General features: G+C 36.8%; 1 protein-coding gene across 2 annotated transcripts in view; it reads right to left on the bottom strand.

The window, feature by feature from the left end:
• LOC129219385 (DNA damage-regulated autophagy modulator protein 1-like) overlaps nt 1-25110 on the bottom strand; it is an 83400-nt gene that overhangs the window by 12524 nt on the left and 45766 nt on the right. For both annotated transcript variants that reach the window (XM_054853772.1, XM_054853773.1), the window contains exons 4-6: nt 24845-25023; nt 23288-23459; nt 11252-11340 (exon numbers count right to left, since the gene is read on the bottom strand). In XM_054853772.1, coding sequence (XP_054709747.1) covers nt 11252-11340; nt 23288-23459; nt 24845-25023 — 440 coding nt within the window. The remainder of the gene's footprint in view (nt 1-11251; nt 11341-23287; nt 23460-24844; nt 25024-25110) is intronic.

Here is a 25110-nt window from a genome sequence, read left to right as displayed (position 1 = left end):
AGAGGTCTAAGGCGCGGGTCTTCGCTGACGTCCATCTCCGGGAATCATTGGGCGTGCGTTCTAATCTCGTCTGCACAGAAATTAAATTTATAATCTTTCAACTCAATTTTCGCACACTTTTTGTGATCAGATTCTTTTAAAATTTGGAATGCAACCTCAGACCCGATAACAATGCAATATTCTATAATCAAATTAATTTATTAACGATAAGTTATTAGTTTATTATAATTTTAACACGCTTTTATTAGCTTAACTAGTATGTTTTTGGGTCCAGCTTTCCTTTGGACAAATAGCCAGAATTACTTACAACGAACAAATCAGAGCTGCGGAGTGTAACAATGTTTGCACGTGAATTTACCAGAAAGCATTCAAAGTGTCTGATGCAAATAATGCAGAGTACTAAGATACATTCCATTATAAAAATCGAACGCACGCACAAAGATTTCATTTGAGAGTTACAAGTGTTAGCAATATTTAGTATCTAAATCTTATTTGAAAATAAAATATTAGTTTAAAAACTAAAAAAACACTCTTTAGTAGCAAAATGAACTAAAAGGTTAAAAATAATCTTTGGATGACAAGCATATTAAGTAATTGACCAAACACTTAATTTTACTGGAATAGAAAAAAAAAGCTTCTTATCAGTTGTCTTAAATTTCTTCCACTTGTTATCCATGCAAAAATGTAAATAAGCAGCCCCCCACGCTTTTTTTTCATTACAGTAAAATTAAGTGTTTGGTGAATTAGTTTATATACTTGTCACCCAAAGATTATTTTTAACTTTTTTAGTTCATTTTGCTACTAAAGCGTGTTTTTTTAGATTTTTAAACTATTATTAATTTTTCTTTTATTGGCTGCATTAGAATTAACCTAAGTATGAAGATTTTAAGATTAACTATTAGTTACAACACTAACTGTTGAGTGTTGTATCCAAGAAATCATATACTTTTTTTTTTTCATACGTTTTAGTGAGAACCAAGCTTATAGACGTAGTCTTTAGATTTAAAAAGCATACATATATCTTTGGATCTTTTACACTCACGCTTTCGCACCAACACTTATTTGAATTTACTGAACGCCCTCAGAAATTTCCTCCCGAGCTACAGGTCCTTATAGCTAAAGGGATACATTCTTTTTACTGTTTTACAACTGGGATCGAAGTAAAAAATACATTATTATTTTTGTCTGAAAGTGATTACTTAAAAAACGCTAGGCAAGAAATATCGTTTGCTGACAGTTGCTATTCGTTAACGAAAGTTAAAGGTGTAGGTAGCTATTACAGTAAGTTCGATAAACAATCAAGCCTGCTGGTTGCCAATGACAGTTATTTTCTTATTAGTCGGCATACATGTAATCTAACCAATTGGTAGTCAGTTTTTTAAAAAAATGCGAGGAGAGTCTGAAAATTAAAGAAAGAAAGAAGCCCGGAGTCGGCATGTTTTATAACGATTCCCGACTCCTTTACCCCAAAATCAGTCCCACTCCGACTCCATAGCCCTTGTTTTTACAAAGGGAATAAAGGAAGAAACTAGACCATGAATATACGAAAATGTTTGTAATGTTAATGGAATGTACAGAAATTCTCCGCTTTTGATAAAAAAATCAAGAATTTTAGATAGATTAAAAAAAATGTTCAAACAATAAGCAATCGTTTTTAGGCAAGAAAAAACCAAATTTCGATTACAAATCCAACCCACCTGGAACAAAAGGGAAAACTAATGTATGCTAGTGTGTTCAAATAAACAAATTATACCGCTGTCCGAAGTTCATGGCCAAGTCTTTTTTTATTTTTTCATTACTTTCTTCTGATTCGATTTGCGGATTTCAATTACGCTGCTGAAAGGGTTTTTCACAAATTAAAAATGCGCTACGTTTGTCTTTACTCTGCGGGTTTTCGAATGAGTGTCGGAAAAATGATTACTCCAAGACAGGGGCGTGCACTGGGGGAGGGGAGGGGACAGAAGGGACACCTGTTGGCCTAGGCCCGAGCCTGAAGGGGGCCTAATATTTTAAAAATTTGGCGTGAAATATAGGTGTGAACAACATGGAGGGGTCACGGAAAAGTCATTTGCGACGGGCCCCAAAACTTCTATTCCTATTCAGAGTCACAACTGACTACAACTGTATTTATATCGAGGACTGCATACTAAGTGCCTTGCCTCCATTATTTTATATACCGATAGATGGCAGCACCATCACCGGATCGAACAGTTAATGAGAATTTAGAACTAGTCTAGGAGCTTATAGCTACCTAGTACTAGCACCCCCAGAGGTATCGTTTCACTTGGAGGACATTGAGACCACGAGCATATTTAACGTCGCCCAGTCCCCTTTAATGACGACGGTGGATCTTCGACCATCGAGGTTCGAACCCAGGACCCTCCGGCCCCGAATCCGACACTCTACCGATCGGGCTACCACGGACCTAAAAACTTCTGTGCACGCCTCTGCTTCAAGGGAAGAAGAAAAAACTTCAGAAAATAAAACAACCGAAAGTAAGAAGTCGCTTCTTTCAGCTGCGAAATCAAAACGTAGTGGTTTAATTAATTCATGCGTAATATTCATTGCTGATAAACAATGCAAGAAGTTTCGAGTCCGTTGTGTTTTGTAATGTTTCAGTGAAAACTAAATTATATCTACAAAATAATAAAAAAAATGCTGACGTTCTTGGATCAGTCAAGAACAAAATAAATGTTCAGATTTCTGGTTTAAATAATTCATTTTCTAAAGTTCCACATTTGGTTACTGTTCAAGTTTCTAACCTCCACGGTAGTTAAGTCAAAATATAAGGAGCATTCAAATGAAACCAGGTCACTAGTATTAAGTAACGGTAACGATTTTATTAACTCAAAAAAAAAAAAAAAAAAAAAAAAATCGCCAAAACTGCTCGCATATTTATCCCATTGCGACACCAATCGGTCGTTTACAAAGTTAATTTATTGTAACGGATTCGGTGCGACTTCCACTTTCTTGAAAGGATGACACAGTTCTTGATAAAAACACAGGAAATTTATTTACACTATGTACAGGAAATATCGTCAACAACTGCTAAATTATTCATCAGCAATTAAGCAATTATCACACAACACCGTAAACTCAACATTTACACACGTATTTACTTCCAAATACGAAAACAACACAGCGAAATGCCTCGCAATAAACAGAGCAAAAATGCTCTCAGTTCGAAATCTCAATCGAAACTCCACTGTTTATCCATAGCTAACGGCTTATATAGACACCGAAAAGAAATTTCTCAAATATTCCACACGCTTCTGTAAAGTAGTAGACCGTTATCAAATTTTATCAATGAACAAAAAGGAAATAGGGGATCGTATACTTTAGCCATATGAAAAGGGGTTGTATATTCATTACGGGAAACTATTTACAGGTTACGTTACTACAATAATTACTATTTACAGGATTTGTAACATTGCCCCCTTCCTAAGGACTGCACGTCCCGGGCAGTACAATCCCCAGAAAGGGTGCCAAACTTCTATCACAAGTTTACAAATATACACATTAATTAATAACTAACAGATACAGAAAACACAATAATAACAAGAAATATTACTAAACATTAAAAGCAAAAAAATTATCTACAACTTTTATGTTATCAACCATGGTTGTTTACGTAATACTCATGAACTATTGCCATAGTATGGGGCTAACCGATCATAATGTACAACCCTAGGTTTTGCATTAGGTGATTTTTGGATCCTCACTACGACGTCATTTAGTCGGTTAAGGACTTTGTAGGGTCCATCCCAATGCGACTGCAATTTGGGTGACAGACCTTTCCGTCGGATGGGATTCCATAACCAAACTTTGTCGCCTTCGTTGAATTCATGTCCAGTAGACCTTGTGTCGTATCGGGTCTTCATCTTCTCCGCCGCGATGTTGATTCGCTCTCGTGCGAAGATATGAACGTCTTCCAACCGGGCCTGGAGATCCTGGATGTACTCCTCAGGCGATGCAGGCGCATCCGGAGGACGACCGAAGACGAGATCACAAGGTAGCCGAAGCTCTCGTCCGAAGAGCATCTGAGATGGGGCATATCCGGTAGTCTCGTGGACAGCACTGCGGTAGGCCAGCAGGAACAAAGGTAGCTTCTTGTCCCAATCCTGTTGATTTCTGGAGACCATAAGTGAGAGATTATTCAGGATTGTGCGGTTAAATCTCTCCACCATGCCGTCCGACTGTGGGTGTAGTGGTGTTGTCCTAGTTTTCTCAATTCCGAGAATTTGACACAGGTCCTTAAACACAGCAGAGATGAAATTCCTCCCTTGATCGGAATGAATCTGCAAAGGTGTTCCGTATCTCGAGATCCAATGTTGGACTAGAGTCTCTGCTACGGTGGTAGCCTCTTGATCTGGAATGGGATATGCTTCCTGCCATTTGGTGAAGTAGTCGATGGAAACAAGAATGTATTTGTTCCCATCAGCAGTTCTTGGTAGAGGACCCAGGATGTCGATCCCAATTCGTTCGAAAGGAGCTCCAACGTTGTACAGATGTAGCTTCCCTCTGCTTCTTTTCTTCGGTCCTTTACGAGCAGAACAGGCGTCACAAGAATGGCACCACTTCTCCACGTCATCCTTCGCCTTGCTCCAGAAGAAGCGCTCCCGAACTTTATTGAGGGTTTTCAAGACACCAAAATGTCCTCCAGTCGCACTACTATGTATTTCTTTCAGAACATCTGAAATCCTTGATCGGGGAAGTAGTAACTGCCACCTAGATGTTTTGCCGTCGTCAAATTCCCATTTTCGGTGTAGCACGCCGTTCCGTAAATGGAGCGAGTTCCATAAAGCCCAGTATCTTTTTGTTGCAGGACTGAAGATGGAAACGTCCTGCCAGCTGGGTCGCCGACTGTCACTTTCCATGAACTCCAAAATTGGTTTTATGTCGGGGTCTTCAAGTTGATCTTTTCGAACTTGGTCGTCACTCCATGGATCAGGTTCTGATGATATTGGAGTCACTGTCACCTGATATGCGGTAGGGCTAGTCGTTCCATACTGTTTCTCGATTCGGGAACAATAGTGGCAGTTCTCAGGACAGGGTCTCCTTGATAAAGCGTCAGCATTACCGTGAGATAACCCTTTTCGATGCTTGATCTCCATGTCATATTCCTGGAGCCACTGTATCCATCTGGCTATCTGGCCTTCCGGATTTTTGAAGTTCAAAAGCCAAGTTAATGAGGCATGATCTGTCCGAAGCAGAAATTTTCGGCCGTAGAGGTAATGATGGAAGTGTTCTACAGCTTTCACTGTGGCCAGTAACTCCTTTCTGGTGACGCAGTAATTTCGCTCCGACTTTGATAAGCATTTGCTCCAGTAAGCGATGACATGTTCATTGCCGTCAATTTCTTGGGATAAAACAGCTCCAATGCCCTCGTTGCTCGCATCAGTGTCCAGGATGAAGGATTTTTCAGGCTGAGGATAGGCGAGGATAGGCGTTGATGTTAAAGCCTCCTTCAGTCGTAGAAATGCATCTTCGCATTCTTTGGACCATTCAAACTTTTGCTTGCTCTCCGTCAGCTTATGCAAAGGTCGTGCAATGTTGGAAAAACCCTTCACAAACTTCCTGTAGTACGTGCAAAGCCCCAGGAAACTTCGCAGCTGATGGATGTTTTCGGGACGACTCCAACCCTTGACCGCAGATACCTTCTCTGGATCGGTTTGTACACCTTCAGAAGAGATGATGTGACCAAGGTAGTTCACTTCCCGGCGGAACAAATTACATTTGGACGGGCTTAACTTCAGATTGGCTTCCTTAAGCTTTTGCAGCACCTTCCTAAGATTTGCCAGATGTTCTTCGAAACTGCGTCCCACGATGATGATATCGTCTAAGTAGACCAGACAGGATTCGTAGGAAAGTCCTCTTAACACTGTCTCCATAAGACGCTCGAACGTAGCTGGTGCATTGCAGAGGCCCAAGGGCATCACTTTAAACTGCCATAAGCCTTGTCCAGTTGTAAACGCTGTCTTCTCTCGGTCATCAGGGTGTATCTCAACCTGCCAGTAGCCGCTCTTCAAGTCCAGGGTCGAAAACCACTTGTGTCCGGAAAGAGTGTCCAAGGTGTCATCTATCCGTGGAAGAGGGTAACTGTCTTTCTTGGTGATTTCATTCAGCCGTCGGTAATCGACACAAAATCTGGTGGAGCCATCTTTCTTTCGGACCAAGACGATGGGAGAGGCCCAAGGACTGGATGAAGGTTCGATTACATCATTCTCCTTCATCTCTTTCAGGAGGGTTTCAACCTCTTCCTTCTTAGCGAACGGTAGTCGTCTTGGATGCTGTTTAATAGGGGGATGTTCTCCAGTGTAAATCCTATGCTGCGTTAAATTCGTACGGCCAACATCCTCCGATGTAGAGGAAAACAGATGCTTGAATTCGTCCACCAATTGTTCCGCAGCAGTTCTTTGATCTTTCGATAATGGCGCACTCCCAATTAACTTCGATGTCAAGGACTCAGAAGACACAGTTTCGGGGGAATTGATTCTTCTAATGATGCAGTTTACTGGAGTACAAGTTGCTAACACTTCACCTTTCCGAATATTCCTTGGCCTTTCACTCACGTTGGCGACTCTTACAGGAATTACATCCTTGGAAAGGTCCACAAGCGTAGATGCTACCAGCACTCCTTTTAGGTTATTGCTTAGGTTAGGGTATTCAATGAGTCCAAATCGAAAACTATTGCTTTCTTCAAGGGAGCCAGGTATTAATGATTCTGACCTTGAGGGAATCGATAAATCTGTTTGGGCTATTATTTGATGAGCGGATTTTACATCACTTTCTGCAGGGAAAACGGCTATGTCTTCTCTCATCGAGTGCAGCTCATTAGTCTTGAAGTCGAGAGTGAAGTCATATTTCTTCAAAAAGTCCAATCCGAGAATGAAGGGGTCCGTGATATTAGCGACGAATGCCGTATGATGGTAGGTGGCATTCCCAAACACTATTTCCAAGTCCACTTTACCGTCAATCTCGATCTTGTCACCTGTCACAGTCTGGAGACTTACGCGTGGCGATGTCCACAGCAGTTTCAATCCAAATTCACGAGCCACATCTGTCCTAATGATTGTCACATTGGCTCCAGTGTCGACAATCAGTCTGCAGGGGTTCCCATTTACATGTGCGTAAATGAAAAGTCCATCACTGCCACTACTAGAAGAGGAAATCTGCAGAGCTCTGGTGATGGTGATTTCCTTCCCTCGCGTAGCTTGGCGAGCCGGACAACTCCTTCGCAGGTGTCCTTCACTACCGCATTTCCAGCACTTCTGCTCTTGTTTCTTTTGGGCTGTTATGCTGCTCAGATGTCTTGTCAAGTCACCGAGTTGTCTCTCAAGTTCAGCGAGGTGGGACGACCTGGAATCAGACTCATCAGCTTCCTGAGTCCGGATTAGATGGCGATCCACACGGGTTGCTTCTTGGGCGGCCTCGTATCTCATCGCATACACAACAGCAGAATTCAGGTCTTTGACATCCGCCATCCGTAGAGCTTTCTGGATTTCCGGATCTCGAACCCCGTCGATGTAGTAGTTGAGTGCCAGGTTGTCTCGAACATCCGCAGGGCAGTCGCAAAAAGCAAGATGAGACAGTCTCTCGACGTCCGCCGCTAGCTCTTGCAGGGTTTCCCCGGTTTTCTGGAAACGGGACTTCAACTGGAGTCGGCTGAAATCTTTCTGGCACTTCTCACCGAAGCGAAGCTCCAACGCAGCTGTGAGGGCGGCGAAATCCAGGCGCTGGCTGTCCGGAAGGGTCTGAAGAATGTCCGCTGCGTCACCTCTCAGGGATGCTGCAAGATGGCAGGCCTTGGTAGCAGAGTCCCATCCGTTCGCTTCCGCCACTATCATGAATTGAGTTTTGTAAACCTGCCACGAAGTTTTCCCATCAAATGTGGCAAGTTTAATGGACGGCCGAGTAACCGATGTGGGAGCGCCAAACTGTACAGAGCTGCTTTCCGCGGTCGCCAATCTCCTTTCCACGTCCTTAATTATTTCTTCCTTAAATGAAGTCAATTTCTTGTCTTCTTCTTCCAACTTATTTTCCACATTGGCGATACGCTCTTCCACAGTATCAAATTTTTCTTCCAGAGCATCGACTTTATCTCCCATGGCGGTTAGTTGATTCTCCATCATGGTTTTCATCGACATTAGGTCACTTTTTATTTCATCTTGACTTGTAGTAATTTTATCAGTTAAATCACTATTTAACTGTTCTTGGTTAGTCGCCAGTTCATTTTTCAATTGCACTTGATTTGCAGTCAATTCATTTTTTAATTGGTCTTGATTAGCCGCCATATCATTTTTTAATTGTTCTTGATTAGCCGCCAAACTTTCGGTCAAGTCACTTTTCACAGCATTAATTGCTTCCAGAAGTTGTTTTAATTGGTCATCCATTGCGCGAGTAATCACCATAAAAACAAAGTCTATAAATTCAAACAGTCTTTATGAAAAAAAAAATGTCCAAAATCACACTTACTCCAAGAAAGTCCAGAAGTAGCCCCACGTTGGGCGCCAAATTGTATCGGATTCGGTGCGACTTCCACTTTCTTGAAAGGATGACACAGTTCTTGATAAAAACACAGGAAATTTATTTACACTATGTACAGGAAATATCGTCAATAACTGCTAAATTATTCATCAGCAATTAAGCAATTATCACACAACACCGTAAACTCAACATTTACACACGTATTTACTTCCAAATACGAAAACAACACAGCGAAATGCCTCGCAATAAACAGAGCAAAAATGCTCTCAGTTCGAAATCTCAATCGAAACTCCACTGTTTATCCATCGCTAACGGCTTATATAGACACCGAAAAGAAATTTCTCAAATATTCCACACGCTTCTGTAAAGTAGTAGACCGTTATCAAATTTTATCAATGAACAAAAAGGAAATAGGGGGTCGTATACTTTAGCCATATGAAAAGGGGTTGTATATTCATTACGGGAAACTATTTACAGGTTACGTTACTACAATAATTACTATTTACAGGATTTGTAACATTATGTTTTTACGCAGAATATAAAATTTTTTGCATCCCCAAAACACCAAGCACACCAAACTTCAATGCAATTTCCTTCTGCGCTACGCCAGAACCGAATAGACCGTCTACTTCAGAGGCGGACTGGGTCCCCCAAGAAAACACCCACCTTAACTCCCAAAGGGCGCAAAAAAAAAAAGAGGTGGATGTGCCAAAAACAAATAAATAAATAAATAAAGGAAAGAAAATAAAAAAAAGATAGAAGGCACTTTGTTTCAAGAACGCAAATAGAAAAAAATATATATGTATGTATAATTAAAAAAAAATAAATAATATAAAATATAGAAAAAAACGAAGTCACACAGGTTTTAGAGTTAAAAAAAAAAGGCACTTCGGTTCAACGGCAAAAAAAAAAAGAAAGAAAAACAAAGTTGCACAGGTTTAGGCCCCAAAAAAAGAAAAAAAAATCGAAGATTTGCGGAGGAGATTTGAGGGCGTACAGGGGGCCGATGGACCGGCGAGCCAGTCCGCCCCTGGTCGACTTGCAAGCTTAAAATTTTTAGCCTTCTCTTAGCCATGTTTAACGTTGTATCCCCACGTTTAGAATCAAAGATACTGCACGACGAACACTCGTTTTATATAAAAGCGAAAGAAAGAAGGCAATCTTGGAACGGCTGCAACTTCGTAGTCTTCCTCAAAATTCCCCCTTTCGTCGAGCTCCCCCTCCTTTCACACTTTTCCGCCGAAAATCATCGCCACCTCTAATTTCTTTTCATTTCATTTTCGGTACTGCGCTAAATCATAGCTTTCGTTTCCGTCATGTGCAGGTTTTTCTTTTCTACTAAAAGAAATAAAGCAAGCAATAATTTAATACAAAAAGAAGAAGAAGAACTTGCCGAATGGTGGACAAATTATCAGTTTCAGAACTTTATTCGAAACCAATAAATTTGTGATTCGTAATTGATGTGATTAAAAGTGATTCGTAATTTCATATTTTCAAAAACTAAGAGCGCAGCATAATAATTAATATATATACAACTTGCATTCTTAAATCACGAATAATCTATAGTGATCGAATATTTATAAAGAAAATACCTTTTTGTGTGTGAAAAAAAATGGAATTTTTTGTTGCTTTTATTAAATCTTGATTGCATGTTGGTAAGTGTATTTAACCAAGTTATATTATTTCATCATGATTCTAACTTTGGTGTAATTACTGTTTGTTCAAATGAAGAATTGTTTCTCTAGCATTTCCTTTCCATACTGGTCTATTTTGAACGCAAATGGATTCTACACCTAGTGCCTTTCCTAGCATATGCATTGTCAAGTGAAAAATGCATTTCTAATAAAAATGAGCTATTATTCTTGAGGAAGAGCATTAAAAGTAGACAAAACAACAAGCAATATTTGAAATTGTATTAGTTTTTTTTTCCCCTGCGCCCTCACGTTTCTCAGTATTCTTTCAGTGCTATGAAATATTTCAAAAATAATGCTCGAAAATTCAGGCTATTGCTGTTTTTACTTCCTTTTACGAAAAAGGAAGTGTTGTATTCGCGAAAAAATGTTCACTCAAAAATCGGCCTTAATTTCCATTTTTTTCACCCCCGAATGAATGTTGAGTTTTTTTTTTCAACCCGACCACACGTGAATACATGCCTAAGAACGTATAGACACCTGAAGAATCCATTTTGACGATCCCCGAGTTAATTACAACGAATTTTCTCGTGACGTCTGTATGTGCGTATGTATCTCGCATAACTCGAAAACGGAATGTCCTAGAAAGTTGAAATTTGGTACGAAGACTCCAAGTGGGGCCTAGTTGTGCACCTTCCCTTTTGGTTGCATTCGGATGTTCCTAAGGGGATCTTTTGCCCCTTTTTGGGGGGAAATCATTGTTAATTTCGATTTAAACTCAAGTAGTGTTATAATTTGTCGGACACTTGGCGATATATCGCCAATCTTTTGGTCGCCAAGTTTTGTCGCCAACTTGGTGACAAATTTGGCGATTTTTTTTTTTAAATTTTAAATTTGGTTTCAATTTGGCCACTGTTGGTGATATTTAGAGAGTAAACAATTGAACCACATTAAAATTGCCAATAATGAGGAAATGACATTAAATTGGAGTAAAAGGAAGTCATGTGATGCACACATCAGCTCGTTTACTTTAAAATCTGCCGGACATATTTTTCCATTACGAGTTTAAAATTTATAGCTCGACATTATGCACGAATAATACAAACTGTCAGGAATGAATGAATAATATTTACCTCTTGTGATTCCAAGCTGATCTCTCCCGTTTCTGCGTCCACTATTCGCGGTCCCATTTCCCGCATTGCTGCGTAAAATGGCAAACAAGCTGAGAGGTAATTAAAGAGCTTAATTTATATCTGAGAAAAAAATATTGCATACTACTAAATCAAATTTTATAATCATTTCTTTATAAGAATTTTTTAAATTAAGTTTACACTTGTAAGAACCATTAGCATGTGTGGTATTGTATCAGGCTTAATTTTTGGAACAAAACAGATATCAAAAGGTAGGGAAAGAACAAAAAAGCAAGCATGCTACAATTAAAAGAGTTTATTTAAATCAAAAGTTCCTTGATTGATCCCGTGTAAATTTACATTCAATTATGTTTTTAAAAACTTTTCCAATTTAACACTAATGGCTTTCTTTATTTTGTAGTAGACGCTGTCGATGGGGAGGGGGGGTAGCAAACGGCATCAAGTGATAGTCAAAAGTGGTAGAAAAAAAACGTTTCTTGGAGATACCTAAATTTGCTGCCATACGCTTCAATTGAAGGGCTCAGAGCAAGAATGTGATGTGCCACATGATGTGAATTTTCAGTAGGCCGATTTCCAACTTATAAAAAATATTTGTAGATTTTTTCAGCGGTATCATACATTCTTTATTCTGCAATACTAAAACCAGATATGTTTTTCTTCAAATGACCTCCATTGTCATGTTGATTTCAATTTTAGTTATGAGAAACAAAAATTTTGATCGAAAAGTCACTCCTTGTGGCTTGTCACATTTCTTCCCCGAGCCCTTCAATTCTATTGTAATAAACATGTTTTATCAGCAGTGAAAATATTTGTCTATAGTTCTTGCTCATTCCTTGCACCGTAAAAAATTCTAGAAGAGCCTGGAAAAGGTTGACGACGAGGGTAGATTGTCATTACGAGCTAATTTTAATGAGGGCAGATACATTGCGTTCTACGCTCGATTGTTTGGAGAAATTTAAGGATGAACTTTTGCGAAAATTAAAGGAATAAATTCAAGAAAAGTTTTGCTACACATTTATGAACTCCTGAAAAATCTACGGAATTTTTAAAGTTTTTGATGTTGCAAAAATATTAACATTCTTAAAATTTAAATTGAAGTTTTATCTCTGATTTCCAAATTTTGTAACTACGGAAAAAAATCTGGTTTAAACCTTTCATAAAAATAAAGCGAGTTTCTTGATTTTTCTCAACAAGCTTATAAATAAAAATAAAAAATAGTCAATCAGAACGTGTAAAACATTATACGTATTAAACAACATTTTCAAAAAAAAAAAAAGCGCGAAAATAACTCTGTTTGTCCTTTTATTTATTCAATGATGTGAATTCCAAAAGATATTCGAAATCAATGCTGTGTCATTTTATTTGAAATGCACCGGTGGCATCTTCTCACTTTTTTGAAATTATAAATTTTGAGATATCTAGTCGTACAAATGATGAGAATAGTTGCATTAGTATGTAAAATGTAACCAAATTAAATGTTAGCAACAGAAATGTGATACTTTTTATCAAAGGGCGTCGCTGCGGGGGGGGGGGGGGGAGAAGCGGTCCACCCCGGGTGACACCCGTTTAGGGGGTGACACCCGTTTGGTGGTTGGGTAACATCCGTTTAGGGGGTGTCACCCAAAGTGGAATTGCAAGTTTTGAAAAATATGAAACTAAAATGCATTTTTAAGACAGCAAATTTGAAAATTTTCCAGGGGAGAACCCCCGGACAGACCCCCTCCCCTAGTTCCCAAAACATCATTGAGTGGATGTGTGGGGCAAGGGGAGGGGTCAATGCAAGTCTAAAGAAGCAAAACTATAGACATGAGAAACTCTATTTTTTCCCTACAGTGATAAGGAGCCGTCTACAAATGATGTCACTCTTTGAGGGAGGGGAGAAGTGGCAAAAGAGTGACATTTTGTAATAAGGGACAAGGGGAAGGAGGAAGTTCTGATAAGTGTAACGACATAAATTTTTTAAATGAAAATACGTTTATGGAACACTTAACGGACTTTCCATTGATACCAAATACAAAACTATACAATGTATTCTTTTTGTACAAAATAACTTATGCAAATCTTTGGCTTTAAAACTAAATTTCGATCACTTCTAAATATTTTAAATTCATTTATTTGCATTGTCATCCGATTCTCAACTATATTCAAAATTTCAAGTCTGTATCTCATCGGGAAGATAATTAAAAATCTATCACAAGATCACACTCGAACAGAAATACACCAAACCAAGTTAATCGAAAAACTGTTGAAAGAAACAATGCAAAAAGGGGGCGGCAAAAAGAAGCCAAACTTAATTTAATCCCAAAATTGAAAAATTCCATGTTCAAATGAGAAAATAAAATTGTAATTGAAAAGACATAAACATAGGCATGGAAAACCGGTTCGCTCCCGCGCGTCTTGCGGTAGAAAAGTGATTTTCTTTTTCAGCCCAATGCCCTCCATAGTAGTTTTTTTTTATTAATACAATTTAAAAATTCCTCGTGTTCCACACAGTATGCCACGAAGCTTACAAGAGTAAGTATAAAAAGTTGAAACTTTAAAAGTTTAGACTGTTAACAAAATCAGACAAAATGACAAAAGTCTCGAATCTTTTAACAAGATCCGAGAAAACAGGCGTCCAGCATAAGGAAAAATTTGCCAAACCTTTTCTGAAGACAGTCCTTGGGCCATCTTGTAAACTGCAGTGTAGAAGAACATGTTCAGCGCTCTGCTCGCCAACTCCACAGTCACAAAGCAAATTTGGCGAAATGCCAAATCTAAACAAGTAACTTTTAAAATTTCCATAGCCAGTGAGAAATTGAGACAGTTTAAAATTTGTAGGAAAATAGCTGCACTGCTGACGATGAAAAACAGTAGGGAAGAACCTCCTTGTCCTCCGTGCATTTGAGGAGGCGAGATACTCCGTGTTCCAGTCTGCGATAGTTTTCTCCCTTGCCAAAAACTTCCAGTGAGACCCAGGAATATCCATGATTGAGTTAATACCGCGCCTTGTCGCTTGCTTAGCAAGTTGGTCTGCCCTTTCGTTGCCGAAATTTCCACTATGACCTCGAATATAGGTGAAATAAACATCTTCAACATTTTCAAGCGCACTAAGAATAGAATGAACTTCCACCACAAGTCTTTCGGTGCTAGCTGGATTGCATAATAAGAAAAGGGAGGAGAATGAATCAGTACATATGATAAATTTTACAGTTCCAGACGTATTATAGAAATTCTGAAGCCATTTTACTGCAAGATTCAAGCACAAAAGCTCTGCCTGAAAAACCGAGCACTCATCAGGTATGCGATGTTGGACGGTTTCTTTCTCCATTCCATTTTCATATACAACAAAAGCCAGCCCAACTCTGCCTTCCAACTTGCTACCATCCGTAAAACAAGTTAAATTATAATGATCAAGAATGATACTGTCATAATTTACAACAGTAATAGGCTTTCTACTCGAAGGTTGTGGTAAACTGGAGATGGGTAGCTTGCCATTCAAAAAATTGCATGGACGAGGTTTGGACATCATACCCCTGGCCTCAATGTCGCTTAGAATGACAAAATCGATAGGCGGAAGACCAGAAATAACAAAAAGTGCATCGTAGCTAACTGTCCTGTATGCCCTAACAATTCGAATCAGAAATCTTCTTTGAACTCTTCTAAGGAGTTTACTATTTGTTTTCTTCCGCAAGGAGTTCCCCCAAGCACTTGAACCATAGGAAATAAGTGAAACGATGCCCTGCTTGTAGATTAGTTTAAGAACGTCAGTCTTCACACCATAAACATTTTTGGAAATTCTCATAAAGCCGAGAAGAACTTTTTCACACTTGTTGGACACATACGAAAAGTGTTGTCTCCATTGCAATTTATTATCCACGATAATACCCAGATACTTCATCTGTTGCACCTCTTCAATAGGTTCATTTCCAAGAATCAAGTCCATCTTCTCGACTGCCCTCGATTTTTTGTGGATCATCATCACTTTAGACTTCGAAGGATTGAACTTCAGTTTAAAAAGCCTCGACCAATCAAAAACGTAGTTAAGGATCTCTTGAGTCAGACTACAAACATCGTTAAAGTGCTTACCCTGAACGATTAAAAGCAAGTCGTCCGCAAATGCAATTTTCTGACAATTCGAAAACTTTGACAGATTGCAAAGCAAATCGTTCATGATAAGATTCCAAACAAATGGCCCAGTCACCGATCCTTGAGGACAGCCTCTTTCCAACTCATATTTTTGCGTAATGTTACCCAAAGTGAGCTCTGCAGTACGGGATTGAAAGAAACTATTTAGCAGGCAGTAGATATTTTTTGGAACTTTGGAAAGTCTCAGAAAATGCAAAATACCTGGCCACCATGCATTGTCGAACGCCCCCTTTATATCAAGGAAAACAAGGAATGTAACAAGATTTCTGCGTTTACCCTGTTTAACAATGTCACATAAACGAATTACAGCATCTTTTGAGGAGTAAAACCATATTGATCTGCAGACAGTATACCAAACTTCCGTAAATGATAATTCAATCTATTCATGCAAAGCTTCTCAAGACACTTTCCCAAGCAAGGGAGCAAACTAATACACCGAATATTGTCAACATGGGTGCTTGCAAGATCAGAACACTTACGAAGAAGTATAACTTTTGCCTTTTTCCAAACTCTAGGGAATACACCAAGCTTTAAACATGCATTGAAAAGGGCCAGCAGGAAAGAAGGACAACTAATATGAAAATTTTTAATCATTTCATTTGCAATCCTGTCCGTTCCTGGTGTCTTGTTCAGGACCAAGTTCCCAACCACACAGTCAACTTCAGCTTTAGAGAAAGGTACATCATCAACAGAATCATATGGTAAAGTAGCCCCTTGTCGAAATGTTTTGTGACTAGAAGTATCCAAAACAGAGAAATCACGAGGCAACGACTTCCTCGTGATAGCTTCAATTGTATCCTGGAACGACGTGGTAAAATTTCCGGGAGAAATCTCAATACCTGAAATTTCAATCTTTTTAACAAAGTTCGTTTTTACACCATATGTGTAGATTTTCTTCCAAAAGTTCTGCGGCGTAATATCACTAAGAAATTTCTTCCAAGAATTAAGCTTGCTTTCTTCCAGTTTGGCACTATACCGACCCTGATTTCAAGATAACTTTTCCTGTATACGTCTCTTAACAAAGCATTCTTGGCCCTTTGATACCTTCTCCTGGCTGCATTCAGCTGCTTCCGCATACAAGAGATTTCCACTGTCCACCAAGGAACGCTATGAGCATCACAGGAATAGACTGCTCTGCTGCAGAAACAATAATTTCCTGCAGATCATTAACGCTTGATTCCAAAACACCTGACCGAGTGCAGTTTTCAATGCGTGACAGCAGAGATGCATTTGCACTAAGACAAATATTTTGAAAAAGATTCCAATTCGCTCTTTTAGAATTGAAGTTTTTACTCATGCTAGAAATATCTTGACCCGAATTAACACCAGACACTGTCATGTCAAAAGTGATCATCCGATGGTCAGACAAAGAATCATAATCAGGGAATGCACCAATGTCCAAAAAACTGTAGAAGATTTTGTCCGACAACAGTCACATCAATATAACTGCTTCCCTGCGTTGCATCAAAAGTTGGTCCACAGTCTTCATTTAAAGTAAACAGTCGCCAAGCACTAAAGAACTCACTTGACTTTAGGCCCCTTGAATCAGTCACGGGACTAAACCAAACCTCTGACTTGCTGTTGGCATCCATACTCCAAAGGATTTGCTTGGATTTAATATTGGATAAAATATTGTTAATTTTACAGAGGTCAGAGTCAATATTAACAGAGGGTTCAAAATAGTACGACAAGAGACTACAGCTGAAACCTCTAAACGAGATATCAACAGTAACAGCATTGTAATCACAATTTTGTATATTCAAAAAGGCCGCAATCGAACTCGTGAGAATAATGATGGCAGCCTTAATAACATCGGAATTAGTGTCGAAGAAAAGTCTATAAGTACTTGGAAAACCAGGAAGTTTACCTTTGTAACAGTGTGGCTCCTGCACAAGTGCAATATCAATATTATCATTTTCAAGATTCAAAATAAGCTGCTGCGTAGCCTTTTTAGATTTATGCAAATTCAATTCAACAAAAACAAGACGATCAGAAGAAAACTTAGCCATAGTCAATTCGACTAGCTATTTGACCTCTTATAAAATTATGGCAGGAGCAGCTTTGCGAAAAGTTAGTAGTGACACGGGGAGTCGTCAGTCCGCCACCTTGAGGCTAAACGCCGGTTCTCTTCCAGTGACTGCTATGATAACAGGGGTGCCCACCTGAGGGGGGGGGGGGGGGGGGGGGGCACGACACAGACTGCGTCATTGAAATTTGTAGGGGGTGTTTTGAGGGGTATTTTTTCCTTTTGGGGGGTTCTTGTTTCTTTTTTTAGGGGGGGGGGGCTTCGCGATATTTAGGGAGGGACGCTCTCGCTCTTACGGGGAGGCACCCCTAATGATAAAATAGTGGTTTCTTAAAGATAATAAGAAACTATTATTTTATCATAGCATAGCAGAAATAGGAACAGAACCGGTATTTAGCCTCAAGATTGCGGACCCTTGTATTATAAGTACATATTCCAAGATTCTTGGAGATAACATATGTCTGAGTGTACATCCAAGTTTTTTTTCTAATTTTCATTGGAAGTGGAAATTAATTTTGATATTAATTGAAACATTTTAATATGCGAAGATGTTTCGTAATTTCTCTCCATCTTTTTAAAAAATATTTTTTGCTCTCCTCCCCAAAATTTCACGGATTAAAACAAACTTCCTTAGTTAATCTAATTAGAAAAGTATAATTACAAAAAAAAGTGAAAATTAATTTGAATTTTGACATTTTGAATTCAAATTATGTTTTTCGCAGTCACGAGTGTGTATATTGTAGGCGTGTATGTTTCTTTGGGTATGTGTGTGTGTAGGAGTGCGGGTATGTATGTGTGTGTAGGAGTGCGGGTATGTATGTGTGTGTAGGAGTGTGTGTCTGTGTACAGGCATGAGTGTGTGGGTGAATGTGTGTATATGTAGGCGTGTGTGTTGCTGTGTGTAGATGTGTGTGTGTAGGTGTGTGTAAGTGTATGTTTGCTTGCGTGTGTGTGTAGGATATGGACGCAACATGGAGACAGTTTTCGCTAGAGGAGCTGCATCGGAAGGAGCCGGTCGACGGTGGGGCTGCAGAGGGAGGCGGGGGGAAAATAAAATCAGCGTAACACCAAGGACAGTCAAGTGAGAACAATAAGCGATGTGATTGCTCAAAAAAAAAAAAAAAAAAACATTTACTTCAAATACAAATAAAAACATCTTTTGTTTTAACGTTTCACAACGCAAACAAACTGGAGAATAAAATAAATTAAATAAAATAGTATAATAATGAAATAAACTTCGAATGAGTATCACAATGGGGCATGCAAAATAATATTTTCTTCCATTTGATGAAATAGAATAATGTTGTAGAAAGTGTATCATTTTCATTAAAAATAACAGAGTAAATACGCTGAGTTATGCAAAATTTTGTAAAGAAATATTGTTAGAATGTAAGATATTTGATTAATATATATAAATATAATATAATCAACTCTCTGAATAACGCAATGCTGGAGAATGGTTGAATATTTTTTCTTATTTTGTTTCAATAAATATAGAGAGAAATTGGGTTTTCAAACTCACAAAATCTTAGTAAGGATGAATAAAAGCAATAAGTAAAATAATTTAGATTTTATATAGAAATTAGTAATACGTACATATTCATGCCTACTTAAGATTCTCTTAAACATAAAAATAAAAGTTGCTTGCTTCAAAATGTTGCATTCAGCGATATATATATTTTTTCACATTTGTTAGCGCTGAAATAATTAAAATTTTAAATTACTCGGATAAATATTTCGCTATTGTGTTCTGGAACAGTAAATAAACAAAAAGAGAACTGGTAATTTACTGAAAGCGTGTTTTGCACGGAAAAGTTACAATAAAAGTCTTATGAAACACCAAGTAGCAAAAATATCCTGTAAAAATAATCCTAAAGCAAGAAATGAACAAAATTATTAGAAAAAGTAGACACCCAGGAGTACAATACTTTAAGCCACGATATGTTAAAAAAAAATTGCAAGTTTGAATATTGAGACAGATATGAAAATTTATACACGGTTCATTATTCAGGCATTTACGGCATAGCAGGTAGGCATGTTAAGATACAATAAAAAAATAAATAAACAAATAAATATAAATTAGCTAACGCGCAATGTTAAATAACCATGTACTCAGGAAGCATTTATATTAGAAAAAGTTTCCATTCTGCTAGACTTGATAAATAAGCTGCTGAAAATGAGTTCGGTTTTAACTAAAATTAAAATATTTATTTCTTCTTAGCAAAACATCATAAAAATATGTCTTAATGTAGTTTAAAATGTAGGATTAATATAGTTTATATATATATATGCAAAGCTGTAATCATTTTAATCTAAAGTTCCGATTGTATTTTAAATTTTAAGATGTTTCAAGTAATGTGTAGTTGATTTTTTAAGAGTTAAATCAATTATCATCTCAAAATTAAAAAGATGATGCGTATCTCACCCTTTAATTAAGAAATTTACTAAGTAATGTAAAACTTTGTGATCAAAGTTTTCTGATGTACAACTATTATTTTCATTACTTTAATTTCAAAAGATTTTAATTTCCATTAACTCTTTCTCAAGGAAGATGTTAACGTTATTTCCTTTTTAGTAATATCATTAATGTAGTTTCTATGTATCAAAAAATGCGTAACAACACGATTTTCAGCATTTGTGAAGTGCCCCAGCCCCAATTGATCCTAGAAGCTGTTTCAACCGCTCCAGTTATACTACCCAAATTCAAAATAATAGAATATCAGAACTGTTCGAACAAAACTTGTCCCTGAGTCGGGAAAAATGAACGCATGCAAATTAAAAAGACTAAAACTCATTATTCATGAATGGGTAAATCAATTTAAACAACTTTTCAGATATTATTTTATTAATTTATGGATGATTAACTCATTGGAAAAAGAGCTAGATTGTTTATATGGGTCAAAAAATTAGAATAATCTATTCATTCAATATGAATTTTAAAAAGTAGCGAAAATATTTGCATACCTGTTACCCTGTAGTTTGTCACAAGTATGGAGCTTGGCGCTCGGATAATTTTACACTCTTTTAAAAGCCTTTTACTGCTCAAAATGGGTCGTCAAGGTGATAAATAGGAAAAAAAAAAAAACGAAGTTACATATTGTATAATTTCTTAAAGTTAGAGAAAAACTATCCAACTCAATTCAAATGAACCTTTTATAATCTATGGTATGTAAGATTTTAAAGGAATATAGAAGGACTGACCAACTAAAAAGTAACCGAAGTAAACGAAGTAGAAAAATTATAACACCTGGAAGAGATGAACCCAAACTAAAGTAATTTGTCCAAAATAGTTGTTGAAAAATGCTTCTTATGTCCATAAGTGCTGGACAGAATGTATAGTTATCTTATCCATGCCAACTACACTTGCACGGTTGCATAAACTACAATTTTAATTGAGAATCTACGAAGTAAGACCAAAGATAAACATGAAGCAGAAACGTGCACGACTCTACTGGAGCAAAGAGAAGCTCAAACAGGGGCAACAAGGTTGGAAAAGGATTATATTCAGTGATGAATCTTTTTTTGAAATATTTGTGAGCAAAAAAAGTTGTTCATGTTTGACGTTTAAAAAGAAAAGCGTATGAGAAATCTTGTGTAAGACATTCTCTCCACTTGGACACATCCTTCTTGGTTTGTGGGTGCATGATGGCTGCTGATTGGGAAGTTATGTATATCGCGTAAAACGAAACAATGCGTGACTTCCGCTGTTTATCAATAATACTGCATGATACTTCATCTGACGCAGAGCAGTTACACATTTAGTGACACTTTTATCTTTCAGCAAGATTCTACTCCGTGTCACATCTCTAAATAAACTCGGAGGTTTAAAACAGAAAGAGGATTTTCGGTATTATTGGTGAAGCAACTCTACCAATATCAACACGATCAAGAATTTGTGGTACCGTCAAATCTAAAAAAAGCAGTTCAAGACCTGGTGCCCGCGAACAAAATTGAGCTCGTTGCCGCATTCAAGAGGATATGGAAACAGTGTCAGAAACGATTAATGGAAAAAGGTGGTAGAATCCGTGTGAGAAAGGATCAAAGCATTGAATCCAGCAAAAAATGACGCATTCTAGTATTGATATTGTTTATTTTGAAAGTGTTTCCCCCCCCCCCCCCTTTAATTTGAATATTCTAATTTTTTGACTCAATGTAAATCTTCATCACTATAAACTTTTGGATTATTCTTTCTAAGATTATTTTTAATTGAATATATTTGAAATGAAATGCGCACTTTAAGGTCTAAGAAAGGTGGCACTTTCATTCAAATGCCTAATTGCACTTATATTTGGTTAGAATAAACTTATTTCCAAAAAGTGGGAAGTATTCTATTATTTTGAATTCGGGTTGAAATATCAGTTAAAACAGTATCTCTGCTTGTTTTGAATAGCATCTAGTTGTTTTTGTACAATATAAACTCATCCATTTGTAGCTATATAACTGAGGTTCACTTCAGGTAAACTATTAAACATGCTAGTGACAAAATACTATCCTACAGAGTGATACTGTCGAAATGGTTCAACTACCCTCATTCAATCTTACTTTCAAAGAACGTAAACAACAAATCGTTTAAAGGTGTGGATTTTTTTTATATAAGCACAGTTGAACGTCATTTAGAAGTCATGGATGGGTATCTTTTTTCCCTGACGTAACTTGATTTTTTTTCAAAGGAAGAAAGTAATAAAGGACGAAAACGAATAAGGAAATGGTAACAAGAAGTGAAATTTTTAAGTTCAATCAAATAGCGAAAAATGTGAATTTTAACCTTTATGCTGCCCGTGTTTAACGTCTTTGCTTGATCCCTTAAGAAAGGAGGGGAGTAAGATTAAATCGATTAAAAAATTTAATTTTTTTTTTTTTTTTTTTTTACTTCATAATAAAGTAACATGTGAATAATCTGTGAAATGTTTTTTTTTTCTTTTTTTTAATGAAAAAATGAGTCATTGAGAACAAATCTCCGCGGAGGTCTCAAAAAAAAAAAGTTCATTGAGGTGTTTCTCAAAACTTATAACTGGATCATTTGAAATTAAAATACCAAAATGACTTTATTAGTTAATAAGTTTCTACGGGCAACAAATTCGTTTTTTTTAATTCAATGATTTTTTAATATTTTACAGCACTTATAAATCAGAATACTGATTTTTCATCGATTTTTTTTTTGCACCTTATTACTTTAAAATACGCTAAAATTGAAAATTAAAATTAAAACTAAAACAACGATTTTGCTACCTGGAAAAACTTATTAACTAATGAAATCAGTTTAGTTTTTGATTTGAGCTGATTCATATATAAGGTATGAGGGTTACCGCAATTTTTTTTTTTTTAGAATTACAAGGTCAATGGCGCTTTTAATGGCTCATTTCTTCATAAAAATTAATGAAAAATTCACTTATTATTTCTTAAACGTTACCTTATCATACAGTAATTATAGAAAAAAATATATATAAACAGTGACGTTAAAAAAAAATCGGAAATGGCCCTGTTTTTTATTGCATCCTTGCCGTGTTATTACATAAAATACTAGGGGTCACGCGATTTTTGCATATACAACAGACAAATGTAATGCTAGTAGTCATACAATTCGAATTGCAATCAGTTTCTGATGACATCTTATTTGAAAGAATTTTAAATTATTTAAGCTGCATCAGACATGAAGCTACGAATTTCTACAAGGATCGTATTCATCAGAGAATTTAAGTCTCCACCAGGCATCCAAACTGTCTGTCAAAGACCTTTTCGAAGACAGCTGGTGGATAAGACCGTTAGTGCTTATTTTAGTACTGAGTGAGTTCGAACACTCAATGAAGCTTGCAAAAATATATGGTCTCATGCAAATTATACACAAATAAATGGGATAAGGATACATGTCCAATTTGTGATGACGACACACATGGAAAGTGTTGCATGAACAAATACGTTCTTCGTGGATCTCTTCCGATGGACGTATGTCAGGTATGCTTGGATCAATACGTACACTGTATACAATGTCACTAGGAGTGCTGTACATGAAAAGTGAGGAACGACAACGGATTTCATCTGAAAAAATCAGGCTGGTTAAAAATTGTTTATTATTATAGCATTTTCAATTACAAAAACAAAAAATTTGAAAAATTACGTATTCCTAAAGTTATTCCGCGAAAGCTGGTGTTAAATTGAGATTTTTTTTTCTTTTTTTTTTTTTTTTTTTGATGATGAAAAAACAATTGACTCACTCAACAGACTCTTTGTCAACCGGTAGTATTTAGATTTTTATTAAAATATATTTCATTTCAATCCTTTATCTTGTCTTTTATATAGGTATCTATATCTTATGTTGAAGTATCGAAAGACACATTTTTAAAAAGTGTTCATTAAGTCAAAATATAGTTTAAAGCTTTACCTCTCTTGCTTTGCATTGCAAATTCATTAATGAATCTTGACGAGAGGGATAATATTTCGCTCGAGTTATTTATTGGTGATGATGGAAACGACAGCTCTTTGAACATGAAGTTAATGCGCTATATCGTCGTCTCAGTACACTGTTAAAAATTCAGGAAGATTTTCTGGTAATTGTTACTGTAAAATGGTGGGCTAACGCATCGCTGATTTTTACGGTAATTTTTACCGGAGAAATAAGCGATCCAAGCGCCAATTGGTTGCTGCGGCCTACCAAGGAAACCGTAAAATTTTACAGTAACATTTGATTTTTACGGTAATAGTTACTGGCAACATGGATGCCAGTAACAATTACTGTAAATTTTCCGGAAAATTTTTAACAGTGTATATCTTAGTGTTATTCCTGGGATTAGATGTTGTACTGTTGCTCTGAGGCGACGATATGTTTTGAAGTCTAAAGAGTAATTGTTATTTATTTTGCGTTAGTTTCAGTTTAAACTTATTCTTTCTGACTCCATTCATTCATCAAAAATCTAAAATAATAAAATAAAAAACACAGTTTTCATCTTCCGCAAGTAATAATAGTAATAACAACAATAAACAAATAAATAAATAATTAACAATAAATCAGTTTATTTGTTTATTTTCATTCACAAATATTATGATCAATTATAATTGAAATCGATAGCTTCAACTATGACGAATACATGTACCTTTATTATTTTGTTTGAAATGTAAACAAGCATTACTGATGGATGACTGCAATTGGCTTACTAATGGATACAGTTCATTACTTTTACTAAGCCTCATTATTTACAATAATAATAGTAACAAGGTGAATTTAACTAATATTGTACGGTAAAGTAATTTTGAATTTTTTATTTTCCTCCGGGTATAACTATGTCCTGAAATAAAAGTTAAATTTATCTCTCTTTTCTATGCAAGTCCTTAATTTTCCTTACGTTCAAAATTATTCCTAACCATGTGTATAAAAATACTTGAAAACAATAAAAGTTACTAGGGAAAAAAACAATAACGGTTCTTACCCAATCCATTCTTTCGTGAGTTACGTAACCCACAGGGTAATGGCTGGATAATAGCATGGCGATTGCCGCTAGTACACCGGCACACACAGCTATGATGTTAAGAATCTTGATTTTCCTCGGTTCTAATCGGTTTCGCTTTTGATCTACCGCTGCGAATCTCAAGAAGAAAGTAGGAACAGCTAAATAAATAAATTTGAAATGCACATTAATACATTAATATAGCTATATATCAGTATTCTGTAGAGTTAAAACAGTGGTTCTAAATA

Source organism: Uloborus diversus, chromosome 3, assembly GCF_026930045.1.
Source record: "Uloborus diversus isolate 005 chromosome 3, Udiv.v.3.1, whole genome shotgun sequence".
NCBI classification, from domain to species: domain Eukaryota; kingdom Metazoa; phylum Arthropoda; class Arachnida; order Araneae; family Uloboridae; genus Uloborus; species Uloborus diversus.
Note: the sequence above shows the minus strand (reverse complement) of the source record. Positions and strands in the feature narration are given on the sequence as shown.